This window comes from Pelobates fuscus, chromosome 4 (assembly GCF_036172605.1).
Source record: "Pelobates fuscus isolate aPelFus1 chromosome 4, aPelFus1.pri, whole genome shotgun sequence".
NCBI lineage: Eukaryota > Metazoa > Chordata > Amphibia > Anura > Pelobatidae > Pelobates > Pelobates fuscus.
Window position 1 is genome coordinate 24,933,274 of NC_086320.1, and position 14,372 is coordinate 24,947,645.

The following is a 14,372-nucleotide window of genomic DNA, read 5'->3' on the forward strand; positions in this document are numbered from 1 at the left end:
GGGTAGTGTATTATAGATCAAAATTGACATGTAAAGTGCTAAATACACCTGTTAGCGCTATATAAATCACAAATATGCATTCATTGTATATCTACTGCACTTACTTATTAGACATGTGTACGGTCATATACCGTCATAGACATGTATACACATTGTTCTGATTTCTTTAGTTCCAATTAGTTAATTTTCTAATTTTGGTTGGTCTACAATTCAGAAATGATCAAATCAGAACCAATATTCCGAGCCATTATTCCCATTATTCCATTATTATATTTTTCAGGTTTATTTTTTGGGGGGAGGCAGCTGTTTAATAATTTGGTATCCTATGTGGAATTGCTTTAATTGTGCCACTTTACAAACTTCATATCTACTAAGAAACTGAAACAACAAAATTAAGAAACGCTTTTTTTTTCTTACATTTCACCTTTTAATGGTTTAGTACATCACCTCCTAATTTGTTGTAATTACACAGGATTGACATAATTAGGGGTACAACATTAGGGAGGTCTTGTGTTTATTAGATAGCCCCCTAATTTGGTATCCTATAAGGGTATGATTAGGAGCTGTCTATTAAACAGTGGGAAGACCAACATTTAAATAATGTATTTTCTTACGTTTGATGATAGCTTGCTAATCTGCTAGCCTGTGCATATTGCATACATTCTATATGCACACTGTATATATCACATACATTCTATATGCATACTGTATATATCACATACATTCTATATGCACACTGTATATATCACATACATTCTATATGCACACTGTATATATCACATACATTCTATACACACACTGTGCATTCATTCACTGCTAGCCTCTATAGTCTGTTCCAAGTATCTACTATTGTTTCCATATCGAGGTTATAGGTACCTCTCTCTACTGTAATGCAATTGCAAAGTGCTGAGTACACCTGTAAGTGCTATATAAACATAATATACATACACTGTATACCTACTGCACTTACTGCACCTCCCGCTGCTGTAATGTAACCTGTAAAGTGCTGAGTACACATGTTAGTGCTATATACATAAAATAGACATACATTGTATACCTACTGCACTTACTGTACCTCCCTCTACTGTAATGTAACCTGTAAAGTGCTGAGTACACATGTTAGCACTATATAAATAAAATATACATACACTGAATACCTACTGCACTTACTGTGCCTCCCTCTACTGTAATGTAACCTGTAAAGTGCTGAGTACACCTGTTAGCACTATATAAATAAAATATACATACACTGTATACCTACTGCACTTACTGTACTTCCCTCTACTGTAATGTAACATGTAAAGTGCTGAGTACACCTGTTAGCGCTATATAAATAAAATATACATACGCTGTATACCTACTGCACTTACTGTACCTCCCTCTACTGTAATGTAACCTGTAAAGTGCTGAGTACACCTGTTAGTGCTATATTAATAAAATATACATACACTGTATACCTACTGCACTTTATCGTTATCTACTGTAATGAATGGGAACAGTTTTAATTCAACAACTGTCACAACTATCTTAAAGTACAATCCGAGAACATTTCTTTACTAGTAAGGTATGTAATAATGTAAGTACATTTCATTGTGTTTCAGGTACAGATGGAAGGTCTAAAAGGAGAACAGGTACGATCTCAAACTGTGCTATTAGATATCAGTTCTATGTGCAGCAAATCACTCGGGTTTAAAATAAAGACGAATAATGTGGAATTTTATCAAGGAAACGTGTGCCGTTCTGGCTGGAAATTGTTAAATATTGAACTAAATCCAAAAACAAAGCTGCACACTACAACTATTATAAAAATAGTCAATACTTTATTTACTTAACAAATAATAAAGAAAAAGTCAAACAGTAAAAATCACAAAACAAACTAGCAAAAGTGAATTAAGGATGAAAAATATACCACAGCTATACGATTATTCTCACCAGCCTACCATGGCAAAACATAGGACACTACACCCCCAACGTTTCGGCACACAACTGCATGCCTTCCTCACGGGAATCCAAATGTGTATTTCTGACACTATTGTGTTAAAAACCCATTTTAGGTCCCCCCCCCCTTACACTCCCTAAACAGGGTGAAAACTGAACACAATACCAGCATGGCACGGGTCTCCTTGCAGCTGGCTCTGCCCATGCCACACCTCCTTGGCTGAGATCATCAAAATTAACAATCTCAGCCAATCCAATACTTTCCCACAGGAAACATTGGTGCACCAATTAGTGCATCTCTATGAGTAACGTTAAGCAGATCTGAGAAATGTTCAGTGTGTCTACATGCAGAGCGTGGAGATGCTGCATGTGGTGCAGCACTGACCCAGAAAGCAGTTCTAATGACCGTTAGAGTGACTGCCGCTAAAGATATTCCTAGGCAGTAATGTAAACACTAACTTATGTCTGTAAAGGCAGTGTTTACATTAAAACGCCTGCAGGGACATAGTATACACACCAGAACAACTACAAAAAGCTATAGTTGTTCTGGTGACTGTAGTGTCCCTGTAGTGTAGATGATTGCTAGACTGATTTAATTGAAGTGCTCCACTTATTCTGAATTTTGTTTAGTTGTTTTTTAGTGTAGAGAGGAAACACAGGGAGTTTGGGGACCTTAGTGTCTCTACTACAAGCCAGACATCAAGATGTACTAAGCATTGGACAGTTGCAATTAAATTTGTATATTGATGCTCATCTGATTAGTGAACAGAGCCATTTGATTTTATGTCATATATTGCTTGTTACTAATGGTATTTTATTTTTTATTGTGTAGGGAATGCCCGGCCCCCGCGGGCCACAGGGGCACATAGGACCAGCTGGACCTACGGTAAGTCAGCGAAGGTTTACTGAAAAACATAACAAACTATAATTAAACACAACTAAAGAAAATCAAAAAAATGTGAAATAATTAATGCAGCTACTTAAAAAAAAAAATTGTAACCAACGAAAGGCTATATTTAGATTTATTTCCAGGCACTTTTGCTTTGAATTTAAATAGCGCCTGTAATTAATTTTGTTTTGTCAGAAAATGTATTACTGTAAATAATATTTTATTATGCATTTATTAAAAGCAAAAACAAGTTTAATTAACATTTCCTTTTAACACCTTTGTGTTAAAATTAATCACATAATTATTTTGTTCCCTTAAAAAAAATAAACATTAAACGTTAAAAAAAAAAAATGTTTAAAAATACAGTAAATTAATGAATACAAATATAGAACAGTTATCTTTTTTTTTTTAAATTCTTTATTTTTGCTGTGCAGGTGGGTACAAGGAATCAACAAACGCCACAACAGCGTCTTGCAAGATATACACTGGCATAACAGTGGCATGAGAGACTGCACATTTTTATAATTTTAACAAGCTTGGTTAAAACAGTTGTGTCGTTAGCGTGAAAGTAAATAAAATGTAGCAAGATAACTGTTGTTCAACTGGGCTAAAACGTCAATGGTGTTAGGTATACATGTGAAATACAAAATAGTTAGCTGTATTTTGACGTTCAGACTTAGATTAGGTTCATTATCAATATTAGATTACTGTAAGCTCAAATAGTTATCTTTTTTAAGATGTATTTGTCCTCAATTGACCCAGATTCAGATTTAGTTGCACTTGGAACTGGCCTATGCCTATTGAACAATTACAAAGAACATTTATTAAATGAGCGTCACTTGCTGGCTGTGCTCAAATAGATTGTAGATACTTTGGTGCTACATGCAGATTCAGAAATGTTACATTTATAAAGAATCATATTAAATAGAAAGAATATGGAAACCTTGGTCTTCTATCTAATTATATAGAAGTACGTCTGTGTATAGTATCTATAGAAAGATAGTGAATGTGGACCAGTCCTATGCAATAAAGCTCCCAATAAAATAACATTTAGCACTTGTATCTATCACAGACGTGAACAATTACTGACTGAATTTGGTATAATTTGATCCTGGTATTCATAATGATAACTTCTGAGATTATTCCATTCAGTTCTCACATATCATATCTCTTTGGCCCTTTTGCATTAAAGGAGAAACCTGACGTTAGCCAATGTCCATACTTTATCAAAACATCCTTCATCTTACTATTCTTAACTCACTCATATCTACTGTAGAAGAATGGATGCTCCTAATACAATTTTATTCCCTTTTGTTTGGCTGACCGTACAGCCCAACCCTGTGTGGTCCCGTTGTTCGCACCTTTTATGTACCAACCACCCATGGCTGTTAACCACAAATCGATTATTAATTCATGTGCTTTCCCTGTGTTGCTGCAGTTTGTATAACCAAAACACGTGTTTAAACAATTGGTGGCCATTTTGTCTCCCGAACGCGGGCAGCGGTACATGGTCATCAACAGCGTGGAACCGTGTTCGGCTACGCAACTCCACAAACACCCGGTAAACTGGTACCGCTGCCCATCCAACTTCCCGAACAGTTATGAGAACAGAATTCAGGAGGCATAAACTGCATACATCTACATATTTAATAGGAACACTATAGTAACCAACACAACTTTAGCTTAATGAAGCAGTGTTGGTGTGTAGATCATGCTCCTGCAGTCTCACTTCTCAGTTCTCTGCAATTAATGATTTAAATCACTTTTATATATGCAGCCCTTGTCATACCTCCCTGCATGTGACTTACACCGCCTTCTGAAACGCTTCCTGTAAAGAGACATCTAATTTTTACACTTCCTTTATTGCAAATTCTTTTTCATTTAGAATGGACTATCTCCTGCTCTGTTAACAACTTGCTAGACTCTGCAGGAACTTCCTGTGTTTGATTAAAGTTCAATTTACAGAGCAGGAGCTACAATAAGAACAAGCAAGTTAGCATGTGGCTGAAAATGAAACCAGTTCCTGAAACTGAGTTCCAGTCAGGGGAGGTGTGGCTAGGGCTGCATGGACAGAAACAAAAGTGATTTATCTCCTATATGAGCAGTGAGACTTCAGGGGCATGCTCTTTACACCAAAACTGCTGCATTAAGTTATAGTTGTTGGGAATACAATCATGTATTCAAAACTCTATCATATCCCCCTTGCAAGGATTTAAAAGGTAAGAAATACTTACTTTACATCCCATGGTATGCTGCTCTCCTAGCTGCAGCTTCATAGTTGTTTTAGTGCCTATAGTGTCCCTTTAAAAGAACAAACATGTATTCCTAATGCTATCGTATCACCCTTGCAGGGATTTAAAAGGTAAGCAAGGCCGTCTTTAAAGCGGGGCAAACGGGGCAGCTGCCCCATGCCCAGTTACTCTTGGGGGGCCCAAAGCCCCGCTGCTCACAATTCTTTTTCCAAGTCCCCCTGGGGGTCCACACACTAAGGAGGCCCAGCCGGTGGCCCATGCACTCAGGGCCACAAAGTAGGCAGTTGTCAGCAGGGGCCCGGTAGTGCTCTGTGGCCCTTTAACAGCGCAACTGGGCCCTTGCTTTTCGGCAGAATGGGAGGAAGTGACAGACACTAGTCACTTTCTCCCAGAAAAAGGAAAGCCGCAGGGGAGGGAGGACCAGGGAGTGAGGAGGGAGCTGGGGAGACAGATTCCAACTTCCAACAGCCTCAGGCACCACACTGAACCCCAAGGAATCCACCCTGCAGCAAAAGGTAGAAAACTGGAGGGTGGGGTTACAAATGTAAATGTTGCATGTGTGTTAGTATGCATGTAAGTGTGTGTAACGGATCACCTGGCACCCCGACTGGGTACCTCCGTTGAAGGATGCTCCTAGCGCTTCCTGAGGGCTCCAAGCACTCCAGCCTAAACCATAACCACCGTAGACTCCTTCAGAGAGCAAGACAGGAACATTCAACATATCCCCAGATTGCTTAGATCTGAGCGCACATTATTACTGAATGGCGCTCAGATAACATACATACAGTTCAATTGCCCATTATACGAATGGGCTCCATGGCATAGCTATCTGGGGTAACAATGCTCACATAGGGAAAGTACCCGATGACCCGGTTTTCGGGTCTTTGCAGGGGAAAATCAAGCATTTCAACATGGGGCCATAGTCACAGGGCAGGAGGCTGGCAATCAGTCTTCTCCAATGCCCAGTGGCGAGGCTGGTTCCACCACAGTGTGTGTGTGCCAGTATGTCTGCCAGTGTATGTGTCTGTGTGTGTCACTATGTTTGGCATCATATTTGTGTATCTGTGTGTTTGTGTCAATATGTCTGTCAGTATATGTGTGTGTGTGTGTGTGTCTGTCTGTCTGTCAATGTGTGTGTGTCAGCAAGCCTGTCAGTGTATATATCTGTGTGTCAGTATGTCTGTCAGTGTATGTGTCTGTGTATGTCAGTGTATCTGTTTGTGTGTGTGTGTGTGTCAGTATGTCTCTCAGTGTATCTGTATGTGTCTGTGTCAGTATGTCTGTCAATGTACCGTTGTGTCAGTATGTCAGTATGTGTCCCTGTGTGTGTATGTGTGTGTCTGTCAGTGTGTGTGTTTGTGTCAGCATGCCTGCCAGTGTATATATCTGTGTGTCAGTATGTCTGTCAGTGTATGTTTTTTGTGTATGTCAGTGTATCTGTTTGTGTGTGTGTGTGTGTGTGTCAGTATGTCTGTCAGTGTATCTGTGTGTGTGTGTCAGTATGTCTGTCAGTGTATGTGTGTGTGTGTTAGTATGTCTGTCAGTGTAAGTGTATGTGTGTGTGTGTGTGTGTGCCAGTATGCCTGTCAGAGTAAGTCGGGGTGTCAGTATGTCTGACAATTTAGGTATCTGTGTATATATATGTTGTCAGTATGTTTATCTGTGTGTGTTTCTGCATGTGTGTCAGTGTTTGTATCTGTGTGTCTGTGTATCTGCATATGTTCAGGTTGTGTATTTGTTTGTCTGTTTGTGTATTGGTGTGTCTGCGTCTGCATCAGTCTTTGTGTCTGTATGTGCATGTGTGTATATGTGTCTGTATATCTTCATTTGTGTCACTGTGTATATCTGTATATCTGCATCTGTTTCAGTGTGTGTGTATATGTATCATAGTGAGTGTGTATGGCAATGTATGTGTACATGTGCATACATCTCAACATTCAAACGCCATCACTACACACAAATACACCTCTTCATTCAAACTTCAACACTACATATAAACACACTGCTACACTGAAATGTCAACACTACATACAAACAAACATCTGTGTTAAACACCAAAATTAATATAAACACACCCCTGCAGTCGAAAAAAACAACACAATAAATACATGCATTCAAACGCTAACACCACACATAAACACACCCCTACATCCACACAAACATACTCCATACAAAAACATGTTTACATTCAAACAAACTCTGCTCAGTACTAAACACAACCCTGCAAGCATGGGAAAATGGTAGAGCCCCAGCTGTCAGAGAATTGTTGGAGTTCCACAACAGATAGGGATTTACCTTTTGGCTGCCCTTGTGATTGTTGCGGAGGGGGAATTCTCGCATCAGGCCCTTTCTACTTTAGTTCTGCCACTGCTTTGTGTGGGATGGTGTGATTGCATGCGAGGAAGGGGGCAGGGTTCAGGGGGCCCATGCAAACGGTTGCCCAGGGTCCATTTAATATTAAAAACAGACCCAAAGGTAAGATATTCTTCCTTTACATCCTCAGGTGTGCTGCTCTCCTAGCTACAGCTCCACCTCTTTGGCTGAGATTATCAGTGTTGATGATCTAAGCCAGTCCAATGCTTCTCCATAGGGAAGCATTCGGATGCTATTATGTGTGGCAAAAGCCAGATTGCCCAATCCAATGCTCTCAATGAGTCATTTTCACTATGACTTAGTCTTCCTGACATCCACAAGAGGCTTGTTAACCCTGCAATTAAAACATTGTCGTTCCAGCAAAATAGAAAAATATTTAGGTCCAGGGTTAAAAAGACATGGCACACAGGCCACCTCATTAAGATCAAGTCTGGATGCCTGGACAGTCCATTTAATATATAAATCAGCAGTTGAAATTTGTAATTTATTTATGTACAGTGCTACGGAATCTGATGGTGCTATATAAATAATAAAATAATACTAATTTTCCCTTTTTATGCTCCAGATTTCAAAATATAATTTCCTTGTTTAATAACCAGACCTAAAAGTGATTTTGATGTGATATTTGACCGTAGATATTACAGCCATGGGAATAAGGATCTATTTGTGATACATTGCGATTCCATTGCGAGATTACATATGAAACAAATACAAATGTTTTTCTTCCATTTTAAAACAGTGAAAGATATCTGAAGCACCAAAACAGAGTGTTTTTCAAACATGGTTTTAAATGAATACCATCAATTGTAACATATTGTCCTAACATTAATAAAGTGAAAATATTGTTTCTGTAATAGTTCAAACGGTTCTTTGCTCACATTGAAACCGGGCCTGCTAACGAGTAATACATCATATATTAATTATACATTGATTACATCTTTATATGTGTTGTTGTTCTTCTTTCACAGGGACAAGAGGGCCCCAAGGGAAGCCCTGGACTTCCAGGCCTCGAAGGACAGCGGGTGAGTTTTTATTTTTATATTCTTTTTTTTTTTTTTGCATAACAAAATATGTAGAACATTATCCATATTTTCTTTTTTAAGAAAATAAAACAACAGCTAAATTATTCCTTATTATGCAGCATGCAATCCAGCCTCTAGTGGCTGTCTCATTGACAGCCGCTAGAAGCGCTTCCGCGCTTCTCACTGTGATTTTCACAGTGAGAAGACGCCAGCAATCATAGGAAAGCATTGAGAATGCTTTCCTATTGACTGGCTGAATGGGCGCGTGGCTCGTGCCACGCATGCTCATTCAGCCGATGACGGGGAAAAGAGGAGGAGAGTCCCCAGCGCCGAGGGAGCCCGGCCCAGGAAAAAAGGTAAGGGATTAACCCCTTCCCCACCCTAGAGCCCGGCGGGACCCAAGGACCCTATAGAGCCAGGAAAACGAGTATGTTTTCCTGGCACTATAGTGGTCCTTTAACACTAGCATCAGCTGGTTGGAAATCACAGTGTTGAAGGCAGGATCCTGCTAACCTTAAAGGGACACTTCAGACCCCTTAAGTCTTTTATGTTTGAAGAGCATGTCCTCTTCATTCAATAAAAAGTGCAGATTCCAATAGAAATGGGCATTTTTATAATGTAACCTCCCCTTGTACAGCCACAGAAAGTCTGGGCGGGCTTAGAAGGGGAGGGCTTGCAAAGGCAGCATATAAGAGAACTGCCACTTTTTCCAAACTGTTTGAGATATAACCCCAGTGGAAGCATAATTAATGCATGCATGTGTTCATTGGAGGTATATCTACCAAATAATGATGTTTATTTTTTTAATGTAGACATTATTTGTTATGTTTTCCATTTAAGAGGCTCTTGATCCTAACCCCGTAATCCTAAGAACAAGTCCGCTACATACCATAATCCTATAGACGACCCCTTGAACTCAAACATTTACCTAATCCTGATTTGTTCCACTGCATTTCATTTCTCTGTCTACAATAACTGCAAACACTGGTACAGTATACTACATTGGTTCTAAGCAAGCCTAAATAACTGCAGTTTGTTACCATATAGCAGTCTTCCAGAACATCCCACTGGAATGACTCTCTAAACTCATTGCTATTTACACATATGTGGTATAACTGAACTATTGTCATGTATTTCTTCTTAGCTACATATTTTTTAATGTACTCACAGTTTATTTATCAAAATTTGAAAAAAAATAAATAAATATATATACTCTGTATTTGTTATCTCACAGGGACCCAAAGGAGAAGAAGGTCTTCCAGGTGTCGATGGGGTTCCTGGTCCAGAGGTGAGTTTGGAATCTATTTATTAGAAGAACGTACAACACAAGCAGGATTGACACGAATACAGTGTTTCCATAATACAGAGTTAAAAAGAAAGAAGTACAAAACGTATCCCAGCTGCAATCATCTTCCACAGACCTGATACATTCTACTCTAAGAATACTTTAGTTGTTACAAATTTGAATCAAAGTAATATGGCACTTAAATAGTTAAAATAATATTAAAACTTTTCTGGTGTGTAGCTTGGAATTTAAGCAAAAGGAAGACTTTGTTTCATTTTCACACCTTGAGCTCCCTCTAGTGTTAGAAAATAAGAATGCACATGTTACATCCCATCACTAATTTTCTCTACAAATATTTTTCTTCTATTTTGATTTTGTTTTCTATTTCTGACTCCTCCGACCGGAAATAAAAAAATCTTAGCTTGCATAGGCCTCGATTTAATAAGCTTCCCCAAAAATTCCATGCTGTCAGAAAAATGTTTCAAATGCTTTACCTGCTCATGTCAACAATTATTAATTATTATTATTATTTTATTATTTATATAGCGCGATCAGATTACGCAGTACTGTACATTAAAGTCTACAAGAATTTGGTTAATAAATATTTTTTTTTTCTTACAGTATTCAATTATCTGCAAAGCTTATTAACCCCTTAAGGACACATGACATGTGTGACATGTCATGATTCCCTTTTATTCCGGAAGTTTGGTCCTTAAGGGGTTAAATTGAGGTCATATTTAATATTGGAAATCACCCTGATAAATATTATTAAATACTTTTTCACCAACAGTGATTGTTATAAGAAATTTCCCTCAGTATAAAAGTATTTTAAGATCAGGGGTGATAATGATACAGTCTTAAATTAGAGGGACAAAGGGTTTAAATAAAAACAATATCAGGAAGTATTACTTTACTGAGAGGGTAGTGGATGCATGGAATAGCCTTCCAGCTGAAGTTGTAGAGGTTAACACAGTGAGGGAGTTTAGACATTCATGAAATAGGACAAAGGCTACCCTAGATACAAGATAAGGCTAGGAACGAATTTGAGTATTTAGAAAATTGGGCAGATTAGATGTGCCGAATGGTTCTTATCTGCCATCACTTTCGATGTGTCAATGTTTCTATATTACTAACTGACCATTTTTATTTGTTCAGGGCCCACCTGGACCAGTTGGGGTTGCTGGACCCCCAGGGCTGGATGGAATTCAAGTAAGAAACTGGATTATCATTTGTCTTAAAAATTACATTATTATAGTTGATTATAAATTAGCAGAATTAAACAGAATTGAAGATTGTTCGAGAAGGATGGATGAATCTGGTGCTGCATTATTTCTGAGCATTAAATCTTTATTTCTGTCTTACGTCTTTATATTATATTACTGAATTTAATATTATATATAAGAATTATAATTTCTAACAGAAGGGAATTTGAATAATGACTAGAATTAGTAAAATGACACAAAATTTACTGAAATGGCTTCCTTTCCTCCTTATATTTTATTATAACACGCCACATTTTCTGCTCTGTGTTTTAGGGGTTGCCGGGTGAAATAGGATTTCCAGGAAAGCCAGGAAAAATTGGATTAACTGTGAGTATATACTTTACTTGTGGAGTTGGAGATGGTGAAATTGCTTCTTGTTTCTGTTCTATGTCCTTGGTCTCCTTGCTATATCTAAGCTCAATTGGAACCCTGTAAAGTGATGAATTCAACAGGGTCAACAGGTTAAATAATCTACTATTTTACTGCTCATTATTATTAAGATATTTTTATATATTATATATTTTTTGATATTTTAATATTTTGAATTTTTTTTTAAAGGTTTATCCAAAAGTATTAAATCATTTAAATTGCATGCAATTTTTTTTAATCAAATTAACTTTGCCTAAATATTTTAAATATTTGTCGGCTTACTTCAACTTGCCTCTTGTTAAAATGAATGACTCTCTGTGTATACACATGCATGTACACAGTTGCTTTTTTTTTTTTTAATTTAGCATTAGTTATGTTGTGCAAATTTGAATGGCCCTTTATATGGCCACTGTAGGAACCAAAACAACTTTAGCTTAATGAAGCAGTTTTTGGTGTATTGCTTATGCTCCTGTAGTCTCACTGCTTAATTCTCTGCCATTTAGGAATTAAATCACTTTGTTTATACAGCCCTAGTCACACACAACCTTTTATCTCATGCTCTATTAATAGTCTACTAGACCTGCAGGAGCCGCCTGTGTATGATTAAAGTTACTTTTGCAGAGCAGGAAATAAAAAACTTCTAAATTAAGTTAACATCTGATTGAAACTGAAACTGAACGAGAGGTGTGACTAGGGCTGCGTGGTCAGAAACAAAGGTGATTTAACTACTAAATAACAGTGAATTGAGCAGTGAGACTGCAGAGGGATGACCTATACACCAAAACTGCTTCATTAAGCTAATGTATTTTAGATCATTTTAAGCGAAATTGTATGTAGATATAGATGGATGGATGGTCAGACAAACATGAGTGACATTTAATTAGATTAGAACAAAAATTTACATTTTACAATAGTTCTTTCATTTCTTTTTATTTTTATAAAGTTTAATAATTCTAGTATTCGGATTCCCAGTTTATTGGCTATTCCATTCTTAAATAACACTTAGTAAATGCAGTAGTGAGAATGCTTTTTTTTCTTCATAGATTTGTGTTTTTGTCTAATGATATTACCTTACATACCATAGAGGCATCTTAAAAAAAAGACACTGTTTTAGTTTCATTTCATTAAATATATATCCAATTAAATAGTTTCAGAATTTAGGCAATAAAACCATCCAAAAAATTATCATTTAAAAAATAGTAAGCTACTGATGTGTGTGTTTGAAAGTAACACCAGTATCTCGATCTATCCCGGTATATATGTGTTAGCAAGTACTGTACAATGTAAATATGACCCACATAATAGCCTCAATGTATTATTGTCAGATACACCATTCAAATAATTTAATATAGTTGGATAAACTTTTCAAATGTTTTTTATTTTTTTACAAAATATTAAACTATCAGAAATATATAATATATAAAAATAAACCAAAATATCAAAATATTACGAAATAAAAATATTTTTCATGATGTTAAACAATTGTATAAGACGACTATTATATATTGTATATTAAAATGACTCTTATGACAATATGCAGGGTTTACCTGGGAAGCATGGAGCTGATGGTACACCTGGACCTATTGGACCAAAGGTAAGCATTCCTTTTTATGGTTTAATATTAATAAAAGCTAACTAGCTTTAGGTGTTACTACACTCAACGCCAAGGGCTAACTTCACCTGCTTCGTGTTCCTCTCAGATCTGCTCATGCCCAGATTGTGGAACTGTATATCGCGTTAGAACCTCCCACCTTAAGCTTTTTTCTAGTTCTGTGAAAATTAGACACAGTTTTTCTGATGGATTTCGAGACAAGGAACACAGTGTAATCACAAATAATTTATACCCTCACAGTATTTGTATAGCTGATAAATGAAGAAATCAATCAATTAATCAATAAGTAAATATGTAGTCCTAATTGGTATTATAGAACTAATAGAAAACATTTGAATACATGTATTGATCGAGTATACTTTAAGATACTACATATTGACTTCTGGTAGACGTGAAATCTTCACTACAGCGGATGGTCTGATGATGGCGAGAGTAATAATGTCTTAGTATTACAACTAGTAATGTCCCGAACAGTTCACCGGGAACCGTTCGCTGGCGAACATAGCATGTTCGCAGTCGCGAACAGGCGCGATGTCCGGTCCGGCCCCTATTCGTCATGGAGAGGTGAGGGTCTGGGAGGGAGGGTCTGCTGCTGATTGGCTGGAATGTGTCTGCTGACTGTGAGGTACAGGGTCAAAGTTTACTCAATGATGACGAATAGTGAGCGGACCGAACATCGCGCGTGTTCGCGACCGCGAACTGTTCGGGACATCACTAATTACAACTAGTAATCATTTATATATATATATAAGTTATACTTTAAGAATTAATAATAGTAATAAATTAGGATCAGATAACTATTTATCCCATTAATTAAAAGTGCTCACTGCATGTGGTTGGGCTGTATCAGCAGAGTATACATAGATGTGATCATTTTTCATTTTAACAATACTTATATTTTTAAAGGTACACTATAGTCACCAGAACAACTACAGCTTATTGCATTTGTTCTGGTGAGTATAATCATTACATTCAGGCTTTTGAGCAGTAAACACTGTGTTTTCAGAGAAAATGCAGTGTTTACGTTACAGCCTAGTGATAACTCCACTGGCCACTCCTAAGATGGCTGTTAGAGGTGCTTCCTGGGGCAGATGGCCATTCAGTGTCTCCACCCTATGAGAAAACATTGTGGTTAGCTCACAGAATCACTTCTGATGATGTTAGCCAAGCAGGCAGGTGAGGGGCAGAGGCAGCAGCTGCAGACATAATACAAAGATTTTACTATATTTAGGGAGGCAAAGGGGGAACGGTGGGGGGTTGGGAGAGGTAGGGGGGAGGCTAGATGGTGGTTTTAACACTATAGGGTCAGGAATACATGTACCTTTAACTTTAGATAGCTAAAATGCTGGGTTGTCCGTGATTGGATCAGT

The 14,372-nt window shown here is 37.5% G+C and overlaps 1 protein-coding gene across 2 annotated transcripts in view; it reads left to right on the forward strand.

The window, feature by feature from the left end:
* COL22A1 (collagen type XXII alpha 1 chain) overlaps positions 1-14,372 on the forward strand; it is a 321,826-nt gene that overhangs the window by 191,394 nt on the left and 116,060 nt on the right. For both annotated transcript variants that reach the window (XM_063451032.1, XM_063451033.1), the window contains exons 21-27: positions 1,602-1,631; positions 2,771-2,824; positions 8,421-8,474; positions 9,709-9,762; positions 10,915-10,968; positions 11,295-11,348; positions 12,931-12,984. In XM_063451032.1, the coding sequence (XP_063307102.1) occupies positions 1,602-1,631; positions 2,771-2,824; positions 8,421-8,474; positions 9,709-9,762; positions 10,915-10,968; positions 11,295-11,348; positions 12,931-12,984 (354 nt within the window). The remainder of the gene's footprint in view (positions 1-1,601; positions 1,632-2,770; positions 2,825-8,420; positions 8,475-9,708; positions 9,763-10,914; positions 10,969-11,294; positions 11,349-12,930; positions 12,985-14,372) is intronic.